The 12862-nt window shown below is 51.8% G+C and overlaps 1 protein-coding gene across 1 annotated transcript; it reads left to right on the forward strand.

The window, feature by feature from the left end:
• Positions 1 to 837: 837 nt before the first annotated feature.
• Positions 838 to 2716, forward strand: N7509_000078 (uncharacterized protein; the record flags this gene model as incomplete). The annotated part of the gene is made up of 2 exons (XM_056624725.1): positions 838 to 873; positions 932 to 2716. 2 exons carry the CDS (start codon positions 838 to 840, stop codon positions 2714 to 2716), a joined length of 1821 nt encoding a protein of 606 aa, XP_056494826.1.
• Positions 2717 to 12862: the final 10146 nt, after the last annotated feature.

Genomic DNA, 12862 nt, shown 5'->3' on the forward strand with positions numbered 1-12862 from the left:
ATCATGGGAACAAAATTAACCCTAGCTGATCTGACTTGGTCCTGGAAGATTGATCGTTCGTAATGAAACAAGGTTTTTACACGAGCTTTAGACGCATCAATGGTCGTAGCTGGTTGTTTTAAGAGAAGATACTGAGCGAAATTTGCCATCATCGTTGACTCGATTGTCAGTCGCGAAAACGGCTTCTACCCCCTAGGCTGCTTTTCTTCTCCCAGCCCCACTGCCAAGGCCTTAGCGCAGATGTTCTATTGATAGGAGTACATGAAGTTGAGGGCCAGTGTACCAAGCACCGTATGGTATTGTAGCTTTTCCGTAAAAATACACCTCTGCTCTAAATTTTAAACGGTGAAGCTTGGTTGTTGTGGCACTAAGTACGCGGTATGTTACGGTGGCCCCCAACTTGGTGTGGTCTGGTCATAATAAGACCTGCGCTAGGGGAGAAGAAAAGCAGTCTGGAGTAGAAGCCGTTTTCGCTATCGACTGTATGGGAAACACAAACGAGAATAACAGTAATTTGCGATTCGTCTTTGGCAAAATGTGTTCAACGGGAGCTGAATCTTAGATTCTGGGCATACCTTCATTCCCGGGAGCATACCTAGTCTTTGTCAAGAATATACATGAAGCCTGAAGAATGAATGGAAATATGAACTTGTATCAACAAGCGGCTCCGGTGGTGGATAGACACTTCCTCCACATCTCCTATACGGTATACCTCATTGTATTGCTTGGCGTAACAATTATGAGCCGGGGCCCTATAACCCAGTATGGCTTCCTAGGAACCATAACCTTCTAGCGTTAAGAACCAACATCATGCCGCATTTTAATTTCAGATATAAAATGGCACAACTCCTCTTCCTTCTCTATACAATCAATGTGAGTATTCCCAGCCCTATTTACCATACGGAGTGGTGCATAAGCTAATAAACGATAGATGGGTTTCCTTCATTTGCCCACGGAACTGCTTTATTGGATAGCAGACGAACTCGACACAGCGAAAGATTTACTTGCGCTGTCATGCCTCACTAAAGAAACAAATCTTGTTCTACTGCCCCATCTGTACAGATTCAACGTAAGACAACAACGCAGTTCTGCATTGTTTTGGGGCGCTCTCCAACGCAATTCAGAATTTGTGGGAAAGATGTTGGGTCATTACCAAGCGAACGCCAACACAACAGATGATCAATCTCGCACACCCGTCTTTTATGCTATTGACGCTGAGAACGAGCCAACTATTCGCCTGCTCCTCTCCGACAAGAGAGCAGATATCAATCAACAAGATCAATCTATGCAGACTCCACTAGTATACGCCATAGCTAAGAAACGTTCATCCGCCGTCTCACCTCTCCTGGAATTCGACCCATGTCTGGATAAAAGGGATGACAAACAACGGTCTGCTATCTGGTATGCCATTCACAATCGTGACACAAAACTGGTGCAACTCCTTCTGGCGAAGGGAAGTGATATACGAACGCCAGACAAGGGAGATGTTTCACCAATTAAACTTGCCATTACCAAGAAATACCTTACGATCACCCGAATGTTACTCCGCCATCCAGATCCAAGCACAGGAAAGTCTTTACTAGAAGATATCAATGCAATAGACAATCTGCTCGACGAGGCTAGAGAAGTATATTTCCGAGATATCATCCTGCTTCTGATTGCCCATGGTGCAGATCCAAATACGAGGCATCCTTCTGGCTGGAGCGTGCTACATCAAGCTACAGAAAACCAGGACAGCAAGATGATTCAAAATCTGCTGATCCATAGAACGGCAGTCGTCAACGCGAGAGACGGGTGCAACCGTACCCCCTTTCAGGTCGCGGCAGACGTCAATGCGAGAGACGGGTGCAACCGCACACCCTTTCAGGTCGCAGCAGAATATGGCTACAGGTCGATTACGGGGCTCCTCCTGACCTGCCCTGACATGGATATCAATGCTAGAGATTCTAATGGAGCAACAGCACTCTGCTTAGCTGTGGAGAAGGGACATACAAAAATAGCTCAGCGCATTCTTACAGAGGACCATGTGAATATCAACGTGGCAAATAAACATGGCGAGACAGCGCTTCATTGGGCGACGAAGATGCATAATAAACCGATCACAGCTGCCCTTCTCGACAATGATGATCTTGATCCTAATGCTCTTGATGACCAACAATGGCCGCCCCTCGCCTACGCTGCCTATAATGGCAATTTATGCCTGGTGGAACTATTCCTCGCAGGAACCCGAGTGAACGTGCCACGGGCCAAGCCACTATTCCATGCTGCCCACATGGGCCATGTAGGCGTTGTACGTCGATTACTCTGCCTTGATGCCATCAACATCGATCAGCAATACGATAATGAATCACCTCTCTGTGCGGCATCCGTGAGGGGCCACCTTGAAGTTGCAAGACTCCTGCTTGAACACACCACCCGACCCGACATCAACTTCCGAACTTACATGGGACACACTCCCCTTTCTTTGGCGGCTTCCCGTGGAAATTTGACTGTTGTCGATCTCTTGCTTAAAGAAGAAGGACTGGATTTTGCTAGGGATGACTTTGAGGAGACAGCATTATGCCATGCAGCTCGGAATGGATATGAAGAGGTCGTCAGCCGTCTTTACCAGGACCCTCGGGCACGTAATAGCAGCGATGTGAAGCGCGCCATTGAAGTGGCTTCTAACTTTAGGATCACATCTGTTCTTCAAGGTTACAAGAATAAGCATGGATGATATTGCGGTTGCAAAGGTACTTATTTCAAAGAAAATTATTTATTGTACGTAAGCAAACAGCTTATGTGATTGCTAATTGTAAGCTCCTTGCGCCTCAAATTGGTGTCTAAGCCGTTTTATGGCTTGTGGCATACCCTTCTGCCTATACTAGTAGCTTTCAGCTCCATGTCACTGATATTGATCTTGATTATCAACAAATTCACATCGTGGCCAGAAAATTCCAGCTCCTTTTTATGTACTTAATGCGTACGACATAGTCGATATCGAAATCTGCCTCTCCCGGGCCCCACTGCCAAGGCCTGATTCCAGGTCTCAGGTCTTCGCACATCAGATAGGTGAATCATCTTTTTTTTTTTTTAAAAAAAAAAAATAATAATAATAATAATAATGAATAAATAAAAATCAAGCTTAGGTGATAAAAATGGGACATCCATCACTCGTGAGAAGCCCGCGATAGGTTGGGTCATAGTGTGGGCTGGCTTCATCTAGAGTGGCGACATAACGATTTCGGCCCTTTCTTTGAAGAAGCTCTACAGTAGAGAGAATAGTTATTGTACGATTAGAAGATTGAGAAGAGGATTGGGTAAGCCATTGGTGGGATATTCCCCAGTGCTCTTTCATAACCTTAGTTGTACGACAGATATACTGTAGTGGCAGTTAGGGGTAAATTGACACTCAATACCATCATGGTAAAGAGGAAGGAGATCAAAAGGTAGCGGTCGGGTACGGATCAAATTAGACGTGGAGGTAGAAAGTAATTGGGACCAGAGTGTAGAGAGAGATTCTTGGATCTGAGTAGCCGTAGACCAGGAATAGAATGTGAAGAAGAGGTCAAATGAGCCACTACTTGGCTTACTCGTATGGCAGACTGACACTTATAACGGATAAGAACCGGTAGAGTATGAAGAGGAGTGAAAAGCTCTTGTGTAAAGGGTTACAGTCGGATGGATGGATGGATGGATGGATGGATGATTTCATTTACCCCGACCCCTCGCGAATTGGATCCCATGTCACGTGATGTATATAGATCTGTAGGAGTGGCTGCCTGTTAGGCAGGCACTACGCTAGGCAGCAGGGAGATGAGCTGCTGCAACTATAAATAGCTGCATCCTTTCATAGGGATCAATATTATCACACTTGTACCTCGATCCAGGGTTTCAACTTCGCGAACGATATGCAGGATTCAACAACTATATACATGTGTCTCTTCGTAATTGCCGTGTCTAATTTCCTAAGCGACCTTAATGCCTCGCCGAAGCCTTTCGTGGCTCCCTAGCCCTTCGTTCTCATGTTGTCTTCATGGTACTCGGCTTTGAAACCGTTGTGATGCTTCAGCGAAGTCCAAGACGACTTCCACCGTCTTCGCCTTCGAAGCATGGCTAACCTTACCTCTCTCCTCTCCTCCAGACCCTCCTAGTAGGGTTGAAATGCTGTTGAACGCCTCGCCGACCTTTTCTCGGAGCTCTCGCCGAAGTGCTCTCAGCTCTGGACAGTCTAGCAGAACATGGCTTACACTCTCGCGTTCGCCACAGACACATAGGTCATTGTCGCGGAAGCGAAACGTCTTTGCATATGTTGATAGCCAGCAGTGGCCAGTTCGCAATTGGGTGAGTAGATAAGCCCGGTTCCTCGGGAGGGAACCGTAGAGGCCACGTGTGTACTTGGCTGGCAAGGTGTTGTCAATCCGGCGCAGGTGGCTGCCAGTCTTCGACCCTTTCCATTCCTCTGCCCATTGGTCCTGAATAACTTGCCTGATATGTGCTCTCTCGCGTGATATCAAGGGACTGAACGGGTGTGTCTTGCCCGGGATGGCGGCTTCTTTAGCAAGCTGATCGGCGATCTCGTTCCCGGTATTTCGCAGTGACCGGGGATCCATTGTAGTCGAATCATTGTACCATGGTTCTTGGTGGTTTCGGCTGCTCGTAGGATGGCGTGGATGATCTGCTGTCCCGACTTGTTCCCCGGTCTTCGAATAGCTTGCAGTGCCGACATACTGTCGCTGAAGATCGTGGCGGATCTCACCCGCGCGTGCGATGCTGTCCAACGTCGAACCGCGACTTGATTGATGATATTGATAGCGTATAGAATCCCAATGAGCTCTGCCGCATGGACCGACCAGCGGTCCATACTGCCCACCTGTATTTGTATCCTGTCAGTTGTCTGCTGCCTCTCGTCGATCGCGACGGCTGCAGCTCCCAGATGACCTTGTCGCCCCGAGGCGTCTGAGTAGATCATCACGTCCGAGATGGATCGTACCGTTTCCGCTTTCTCTATTGCGACCTCTTGATCAGGTTCTATTTCGATTCTGGCGAACCCCTCCGGTCTCCATGGAGGGAGCGGGGTCGGGTCAATCATCTCGATTTCTCTCAGTCTCTCCAAGTTCATTGTTTTCAACGCCTCTGCTAGAGGGAACCTGGCGTATGATCCAATATTGTCCCGCCTTCTCTGGGCCCGAAGAAGGGTGCTCCAGATAGGATGTTTTTGGGGCAGGGTGTGGAGTCTTGTAATGGTATTCTGTGCACGGAAGCGTAGTCGAAGATGGATTGGCCGGACGTGTGCTTCTACATCCAGCGCAGCTGTGGCCACCGTTCGAAATGCCGATAGAACGCGGATGAGCGCAGTCCGCTGTACGGTGCGTAAGTGCCGAAGATGCGTCTTATCTCGGAGTGGGTCATGCCAGACGGTAGACGCATAGTCAATGACCGGTGCGACACACGCTTCGTAGAGCTGACGCATCTGCTCTGGGCGTAAATGCCGTAGTCCACCAAGAGCGAGGTTGACCTTTGTAGCTCGTTTGACCGCCTGCTGTACGTGTGGTTTCCATCGTAGCTCATGGTCGAAGATAATTCCCAGTAGTTTGGCCGTTGTGGATGGTTTGACTGCTTTGCCATTCATGATCAGTTCCCCTTGGCACTGTTCCTTTCTCTTGCGAGTGATGTGGATAAGTTCAGTTTTCTCGGCCGCGAAGCAGGATCCGGTCCTCCGGGCCCATGCTTCGATGCGTGGTATGTCTTCAAACTGGATTCTGGCTAGGTTCTCCTCTGCACTCCAGCCAACTCGCCAGCGAAAATAGTCGTCGATGAAGGCCGAAGCTCCGCCTTTGGAATCTACGGGCTGGTCCACCAGATCATTATTGAAGAGCGTGAACAGAATGGGCGAGAGTGGAGAGCCCTGCGCCAGCCCGGCATTGTCTAGCGGTGCTACCTCGGTCTGGTAGTCATCGAACCGGATACTGGCTTGGCGTCCGCTCATAAAGCTCGCGATCCATCGTCGGGCAACCAAAGGGATGCCCTTGGATTGGAGACGAGCGTCCAGGCTTGTCTGGTTGACTCCGTTGAACGCCCCTTTTAGGTCGAAGGCGACTAGCGTCACCACTTTTTGTTTGTACCACGCTTTGTCGATTGCGTTGGCAAGTACTAGAAGGGCTTGCTCGGTGGTGCGTCCTGGTCGGCCTCCAAACTGAGTGTCCGGTAGTAGCCCGTACTGCTCCGCGTAGAAGGACAACCGTCGGGCGACCACTGCTTCCAATAACTTTCCAAGCGTGTTGAGGAGCGAGATGGGGCGGTAGGCTCCTGGTTGCGAGTAGTCTGGCTTTCCTGGTTTCCGCAGAACTACGATCTGGGCGCATCTCCACCCCTGGGGGTGATATCCTAGTTCGATCGACACCGTGAAAATCTTGGTAATGATGCTCCCGAGGTGATCCCAGAGACGTTTCCAGACTAACATGGGAAGACCGTCTTCACCTGGCGCTGTTGATGGTTTTGCAGTACTGAGCGATCGGTAGATCTCGATCTCTGAGATCGGTTGCCATGGGATTTCGGCTGGGGGTCTCAGGCAGCTGTTCGTCTTCGGCGGGCGCCATCGACGGGAAGAATGCGTCCATGAAAGCTTGCGCCTTTTCTGGATTATCAGCCACCTCCCTGTCGCCGACCCGGAGCGTTGGGACGCAACCCCACGCCTCCCGTGGTTTCATGTACGACGCGGCCTTCCATAACTTCCCTTCGCCGGCCTCATCAAGGAATTGTTTCCAGTGTGATGCTTTTGCTTCTTCGATCGTCCGGGTCCACGCCCGCCGCGACTGGCGCATGTCCTGGAAAAGTGCCATGCTGTGGGGATCGTTTCGTCCTGCTTCCGCACATCTCGCCTGCCATCTGCGTCGCAAGCGGTTTACTTTGTTCTGTTGCTCCTTGAGATCGGCCGTGAACCATCGTTTAGCGTAAGGGGAGGGTCGCTGATCGGGCGTGTGTCTGTCGACAGCGATCGCAGTGGTCTTAGTGAGGTTTTCCACGGCCATATCGAGTGCGTGGGTTGAGTGCATCTCGGTCTGTTTCCCCATGAGACTTATGACCTCGTTCCCAATTTTCCCCCAGTCTGCGCGGTCGTAGGCCTTTCTTGGAGGTTTATTGTTGTTGCGATGTATCTGGAGGCTCCACTCTGAGTATGTGGCCCGGTGGTCCGAGCCGTAGTTATCGTGGTAAAGATGACACTTGAGCAGTAACTCAGATTTATCCGTCACTGTCTGGTCAATCGTGGACCTTCTTCCCGGGTGGCTCAGCGACCAGTAGGTTGAGACTCCTCGAGGGAGACATCCCTGCAGACCATGTTCGTGGAAGAAATTGATCAGTTCGCCGGCTTCCTCAACGAAGCGGGGTTGGATGTTGTTGTTCCCCCATGCCGGATGATGGCGGTTGAAATCTCCAGATAGGATAAGACAGGTGGGCCTTCTGTTGTTTTGAGTATTTTCCTGAATCGTGTGGTGGATCGCGGATAGAGTCGTCTCTGCCGATGTTCCGTCGGGATTGTGCATCGGTACGGGTGGGATATAGACCGAAAAGACCAGGATCTGGAGTTCGGCCGTCCAGATCTTAATTGCTGTTAGGTCTGGGTGGTCGCATTGCACTTGTTGGTGAGAGGCCGTTGAGAGCCTACGGTTCACATAGATGAGGCTTCGCAGTCGAGCTGAGCCGTCTTCGATTGTTGGTTTGTATAGTCGCCATGCGCTGTGGTTCACATGTGTTCGATATGCAGTGATTGGTGGTTCCTGAATTAGGAGGATGTCTAGATTTTCGCTCTGGTGGTCGTTTATGAGGGCCTCCATGCCCGCTCTCGATTTCATGATGTTCAATTGTAGGATTCGGAGAGGTTTCCCTAACATTGCGGGGCGAGAGGGCCGGTTGGCGTTGGGCACAGGGAATCCCCGGTTGGGTGTTCACCACTACATTCTAAGCACCGTGCTCTGACTCCGGGTGGGCATCTTGATCGTTCGTGAGGGCCACCGCAGTGTCCGCACCGCGCTGCTTTTTCTTTGCAGGACCACGCCTGGTGGCCAAACCGTTGGCATCGGAAGCATCGTCCTTCTTTAGCCTTGTATCTCTCTATGCGCCCAATGTACCGCCGGTCAATCAGCAGTCCATTGTCAACCATCCATTCCGCGGCCTCTGCCGAATCAAACCAAATGCCTATGGAGGCGAACGTCCCCAGGTTCTTGTCCCGTTTCTTGAGCCACGCGATATCTTCGATTCGGAAGTCGCGAGCAGCGAGATCGTTCTCGTTTGTGAGTTTCTTGATAGCACCTGCTTTATCCTTCTCGAGGTCCAATCCGTGGGTAGGGAGGTGATGCACAACTACTCCGTGCCGTGGTCTCACCAGCCTGGTCTCGTTTCCTAGGTCCCTTAGCCATTCAGTGTTGCAGCGGGCCGCCTCTGCCGACTCCGAGTCCTTAAATCGAATGATGTATCCCGTTCGAGTGGTGCCGACTCCCGCGACTTGTACATCTTGCGTGGATGGGTCGTTTGATAGTGCGTTCCGGATGTGGGTGTTCGCTTCCGTGGTAGGTAGGTATCGTCCAAAGGTGTTTTCGTTGTCTTCTGATTCAAGTGCGTCGGTTGATGTCTGGCGAGTGCTGATTCGGACGCAGTTCTTTTCTTTCTTTCTGTGTCGACTGTTCTCATGAGGGTCCGAATTGTTGACGTCTGCAGCAACCGCCGCCCACGATCGGCCCGAAGGCGGTGTCTTTAGGCTTTCGACCTGTGTTCGCAGCGCTTGGATCTCTTCCCGTAGCGTCTCATTCTGGGTCTGTAGCTCGCTCTGGCTGTGTTTCACTTCGCGAAGCTCGTTTCTGGTAGCCTGGATCAGCACGCTTTGCTTGTCAATGGTGTGTTGCAGTTGTTCAATAATTTGTCGAATCTCTTTGGTTGTCACACGTCCACTGCTGGTCACTGCGCTTTCCGGCTCTGTAGTAGTCCAAGTCACATGGCTGTTGTCTTCTTCTAGGCGTGTTTGCCTCCTGGTACGAGGGGCGTCCCTTGGTTCAGAGTTTTCTCCTGCGTCGATCGCCGCCGACCGTCGCGTGTTCCTGGTTGGAAGGGGCTCGGGAGGCCCCGTGGTGGGGTCCGCCATCCGTTCACCGCTAGCGCCCGCTCGGCACACACAACAATGATTTTATATACGTTCGGCTTCAACAAATCACCTCTGTTTGCCTCCTAGTGGTACAGTCGATAGCGAAAACGGCTTATATCCCCCAGACTGCTTTTCTTCTCCAGGCCCCACTGCCAAGGCCTTAGCGCAGATCATGTATTGACCGGAATACATTAACTTGAGGGCCAGTATGTCAAGCCGGTGTACGATAATGTAACTCCTCCGTAAAAATACATCTTTGGCGTTTAATTGTAGCTAGGAAAGCTTAATTGTTGTGGTACTAGGTACGCTGTATTTTACGATAGCCCTCAACTTATTGTGGTCTGGTCATTAAAAGACCAGCGCTAGGGCCTTGGAAGTGGGGCCTGGGATAAGAAAAACCAACCGCGGGGTAGAAGCCGTTTTCGCTATCAACTGTACCTAATTGAATTCTACCGTATACTGAGGTTGACGAGGCAAACAGAGGTGATTTGTTGAAGCCGAACGTATATAAAATCATTGTTGTGTGTGCCGAGCGGGCGCTAGCGGTGAACGGATGGCGGACCCACCCACGGGGCCTCCCGAGCCCCTTCCAACCAGGAACACGCGACGGTCGGCGGCGATCGACGCAGGAGAAAACTCTGAACCAAGGGACGCCCCTCGTACCAGGAGGCAAACACGCCTAGAAGAAGACAACAGCCATGTGACTTGGACTACTACAGAGCCGGAAAGCGCAGTGACCAGCAGTGGACGTGTGACAACCAAAGAGATTCGACAAATTATTGAACAACTGCAACACACCATTGACAAGCAAAGCGTGCTGATCCAGGCTACCAGAAACGAGCTTCGCGAAGTGAAACACAGCCAGAGCGAGCTACAGACCCAGAATGAGACGCTACGGGAAGAGATCCAAGCGCTGCGAACACAGGTCGAAAGCCTAAAGACACCGCCTTCGGGCCGATCGTGGGCGGCGGTTGCTGCAGACGTCAACAATTCGGACCCTCATGAGAACAGTCGACACAGAAAGAAAGAAAAGAACTGCGTCCGAATCAGCACTCGCCAGACATCAACCGACGCACTTGAATCAGAAGACAACGAAAACACCTTTGGACGATACCTACCTACCACGGAAGCGAACACCCACATCCGGAACGCACTATCAAACGACCCATCCACGCAAGATGTACAAGTCGCGGGAGTCGGCACCACTCGAACGGGATACATCATTCGATTTAAGGACTCGGAGTCGGCAGAGGCGGCCCGCTGCAACACTGAATGGCTAAGGGACCTAGGAAACGAGACCAGGCTGGTGAGACCACGGCACGGAGTAGTTGTGCATCACCTCCCTACCCACGGATTGGACCTCGAGAAGGATAAAGCAGGTGCTATCAAGAAACTCACAAACGAGAACGATCTCGCTGCTCGCGACTTCCGAATCGAAGATATCGCGTGGCTCAAGAAACGGGACAAGAACCTGGGGACGTTCGCCTCCATAGGCATTTGGTTTGATTCGGCAGAGGCCGCGGAATGGATGGTTGACAATGGACTGCTGATTGACCGGCGGTACATTGGGCGCATAGAGAGATACAAGGCTAAAGAAGGACGATGCTTCCGATGCCAACGGTTTGGCCACCAGGCGTGGTCCTGCAAAGAAAAGCAGCGCGGTGCGGACACTGCGGTGGCCCTCACGAACGATCAAGATGCCCACCCGGAGTCAGAGCACGGTGCTTAGAATGTAGTGGTGAACACCCAACCGGGGATTCCCTGTGCCCAACGCCAACCGGCCCTCTCGCCCCGCAATGTTAGGGAAACCTCTCCGAATCCTACAATTGAACATCATGAAATCGAGAGCGGGCATGGAGGCCCTCATAAACGACCACCAGAGCGAAAATCTAGACATCCTCCTAATTCAGGAACCACCAATCACTGCATATCGAACACATGTGAACCACAGCGCATGGCGACTATACAAACCAACAATCGAAGACGGCTCAGCTCGACTGCGAAGCCTCATCTATGTGAACCGTAGGCTCTCAACGGCCTCTCACCAACAAGTGCAATGCGACCACCCAGACCTAACAGCAATTAAGATCTGGACGGCCGAACTCCAGATCCTGGTCTTTTCGGTCTATATCCCACCCGTACCGATGCACAATCCCGACGGAACATCGGCAGAGACGACTCTATCCGCGATCCACCACACGATTCAGGAAAATACTCAAAACAACAGAAGGCCCACCTGTCTTATCCTATCTGGAGATTTCAACCGCCATCATCCGGCATGGGGGAACAACAACATCCAACCCCGCTTCGTTGAGGAAGCCGGCGAACTGATCAATTTCTTCCACGAACATGGTCTGCAGGGATGTCTCCCTCGAGGAGTCTCAACCTACTGGTCGCTGAGCCACCCGGGAAGAAGGTCCACGATTGACCAGACAGTGACGGATAAATCTGAGTTACTGCTCAAGTGTCATCTTTACCACGATAACTACGGCTCGGACCACCGGGCCACATACTCAGAGTGGAGCCTCCAGATACATCGCAACAACAATAAACCTCCAAGAAAGGCCTACGACCGCGCAGACTGGGGGAAAATTGGGAACGAGGTCATAAGTCTCATGGGGAAACAGACCGAGATGCACTCAACCCACGCACTCGATATGGCCGTGGAAAACCTCACTAAGACCACTGCGATCGCTGTCGACAGACACACGCCCGATCAGCGACCCTCCCCTTACGCTAAACGATGGTTCACGGCCGATCTCAAGGAGCAACAGAACAAAGTAAACCGCTTGCGACGCAGATGGCAGGCGAGATGTGCGGAAGCAGGACGAAACGATCCCCACAGCATGGCACTTTTCCAGGACATGCGCCAGTCGCGGCGGGCGTGGACCCGGACGATCGAAGAAGCAAAAGCATCACACTGGAAACAATTCCTTGATGAGGCCGGCGAAGGGAAGTTATGGAAGGCCGCGTCGTACATGAAACCACGGGAGGCGTGGGGTTGCGTCCCAACGCTCCGGGTCGGCGACAGGGAGGTGGCTGATAATCCAGAAAAGGCGCAAGCTTTCATGGACGCATTCTTCCCGTCGATGGCGCCCGCCGAAGACGAACAGCTGCCTGAGACCCCCAGCCGAAATCCCATGGCAACCGATCTCAGAGATCGAGATCTACCGATCGCTCAGTACTGCAAAACCATCAACAGCGCCAGGTGAAGACGGTCTTCCCATGTTAGTCTGGAAACGTCTCTGGGATCACCTCGGGAGCATCATTACCAAGATTTTCACGGTGTCGATCGAACTAGGATATCACCCCCAGGGGTGGAGATGCGCCCAGATCGTAGTTCTGCGGAAACCAGGAAAGCCAGACTACTCGCAACCAGGAGCCTACCGCCCCATCTCGCTCCTCAACACGCTTGGAAAGTTATTGGAAGCAGTGGTCGCCCGACGGTTGTCCTTCTACGCGGAGCAGTACGGGCTACTACCGGACACTCAGTTTGGAGGCCGACCAGGACGCACCACCGAGCAAGCCCTTCTAGTACTTGCCAACGCAATCGACAAAGCGTGGTACAAACAAAAAGTGGTGACGCTAGTCGCCTTCGACCTAAAAGGGGCGTTCAACGGAGTCAACCAGACAAGCCTGGACGCTCGTCTCCAATCCAAGGGCATCCCTTTGGTTGCCCGACGATGGATCGCGAGCTTTATGAGCGGACGCCAAGCCAGTATCCGGTTCGATGACTACCAGACCGAG

The sequence above is a fragment of the Penicillium cosmopolitanum genome (genome assembly GCF_028827165.1).
Source record: "Penicillium cosmopolitanum strain IBT 29677 chromosome Unknown utg000001l:1.0-706529.0:1.0-706990.0, whole genome shotgun sequence".
Taxonomy (NCBI): Eukaryota; Fungi; Ascomycota; class Eurotiomycetes; order Eurotiales; family Aspergillaceae; genus Penicillium; species Penicillium cosmopolitanum.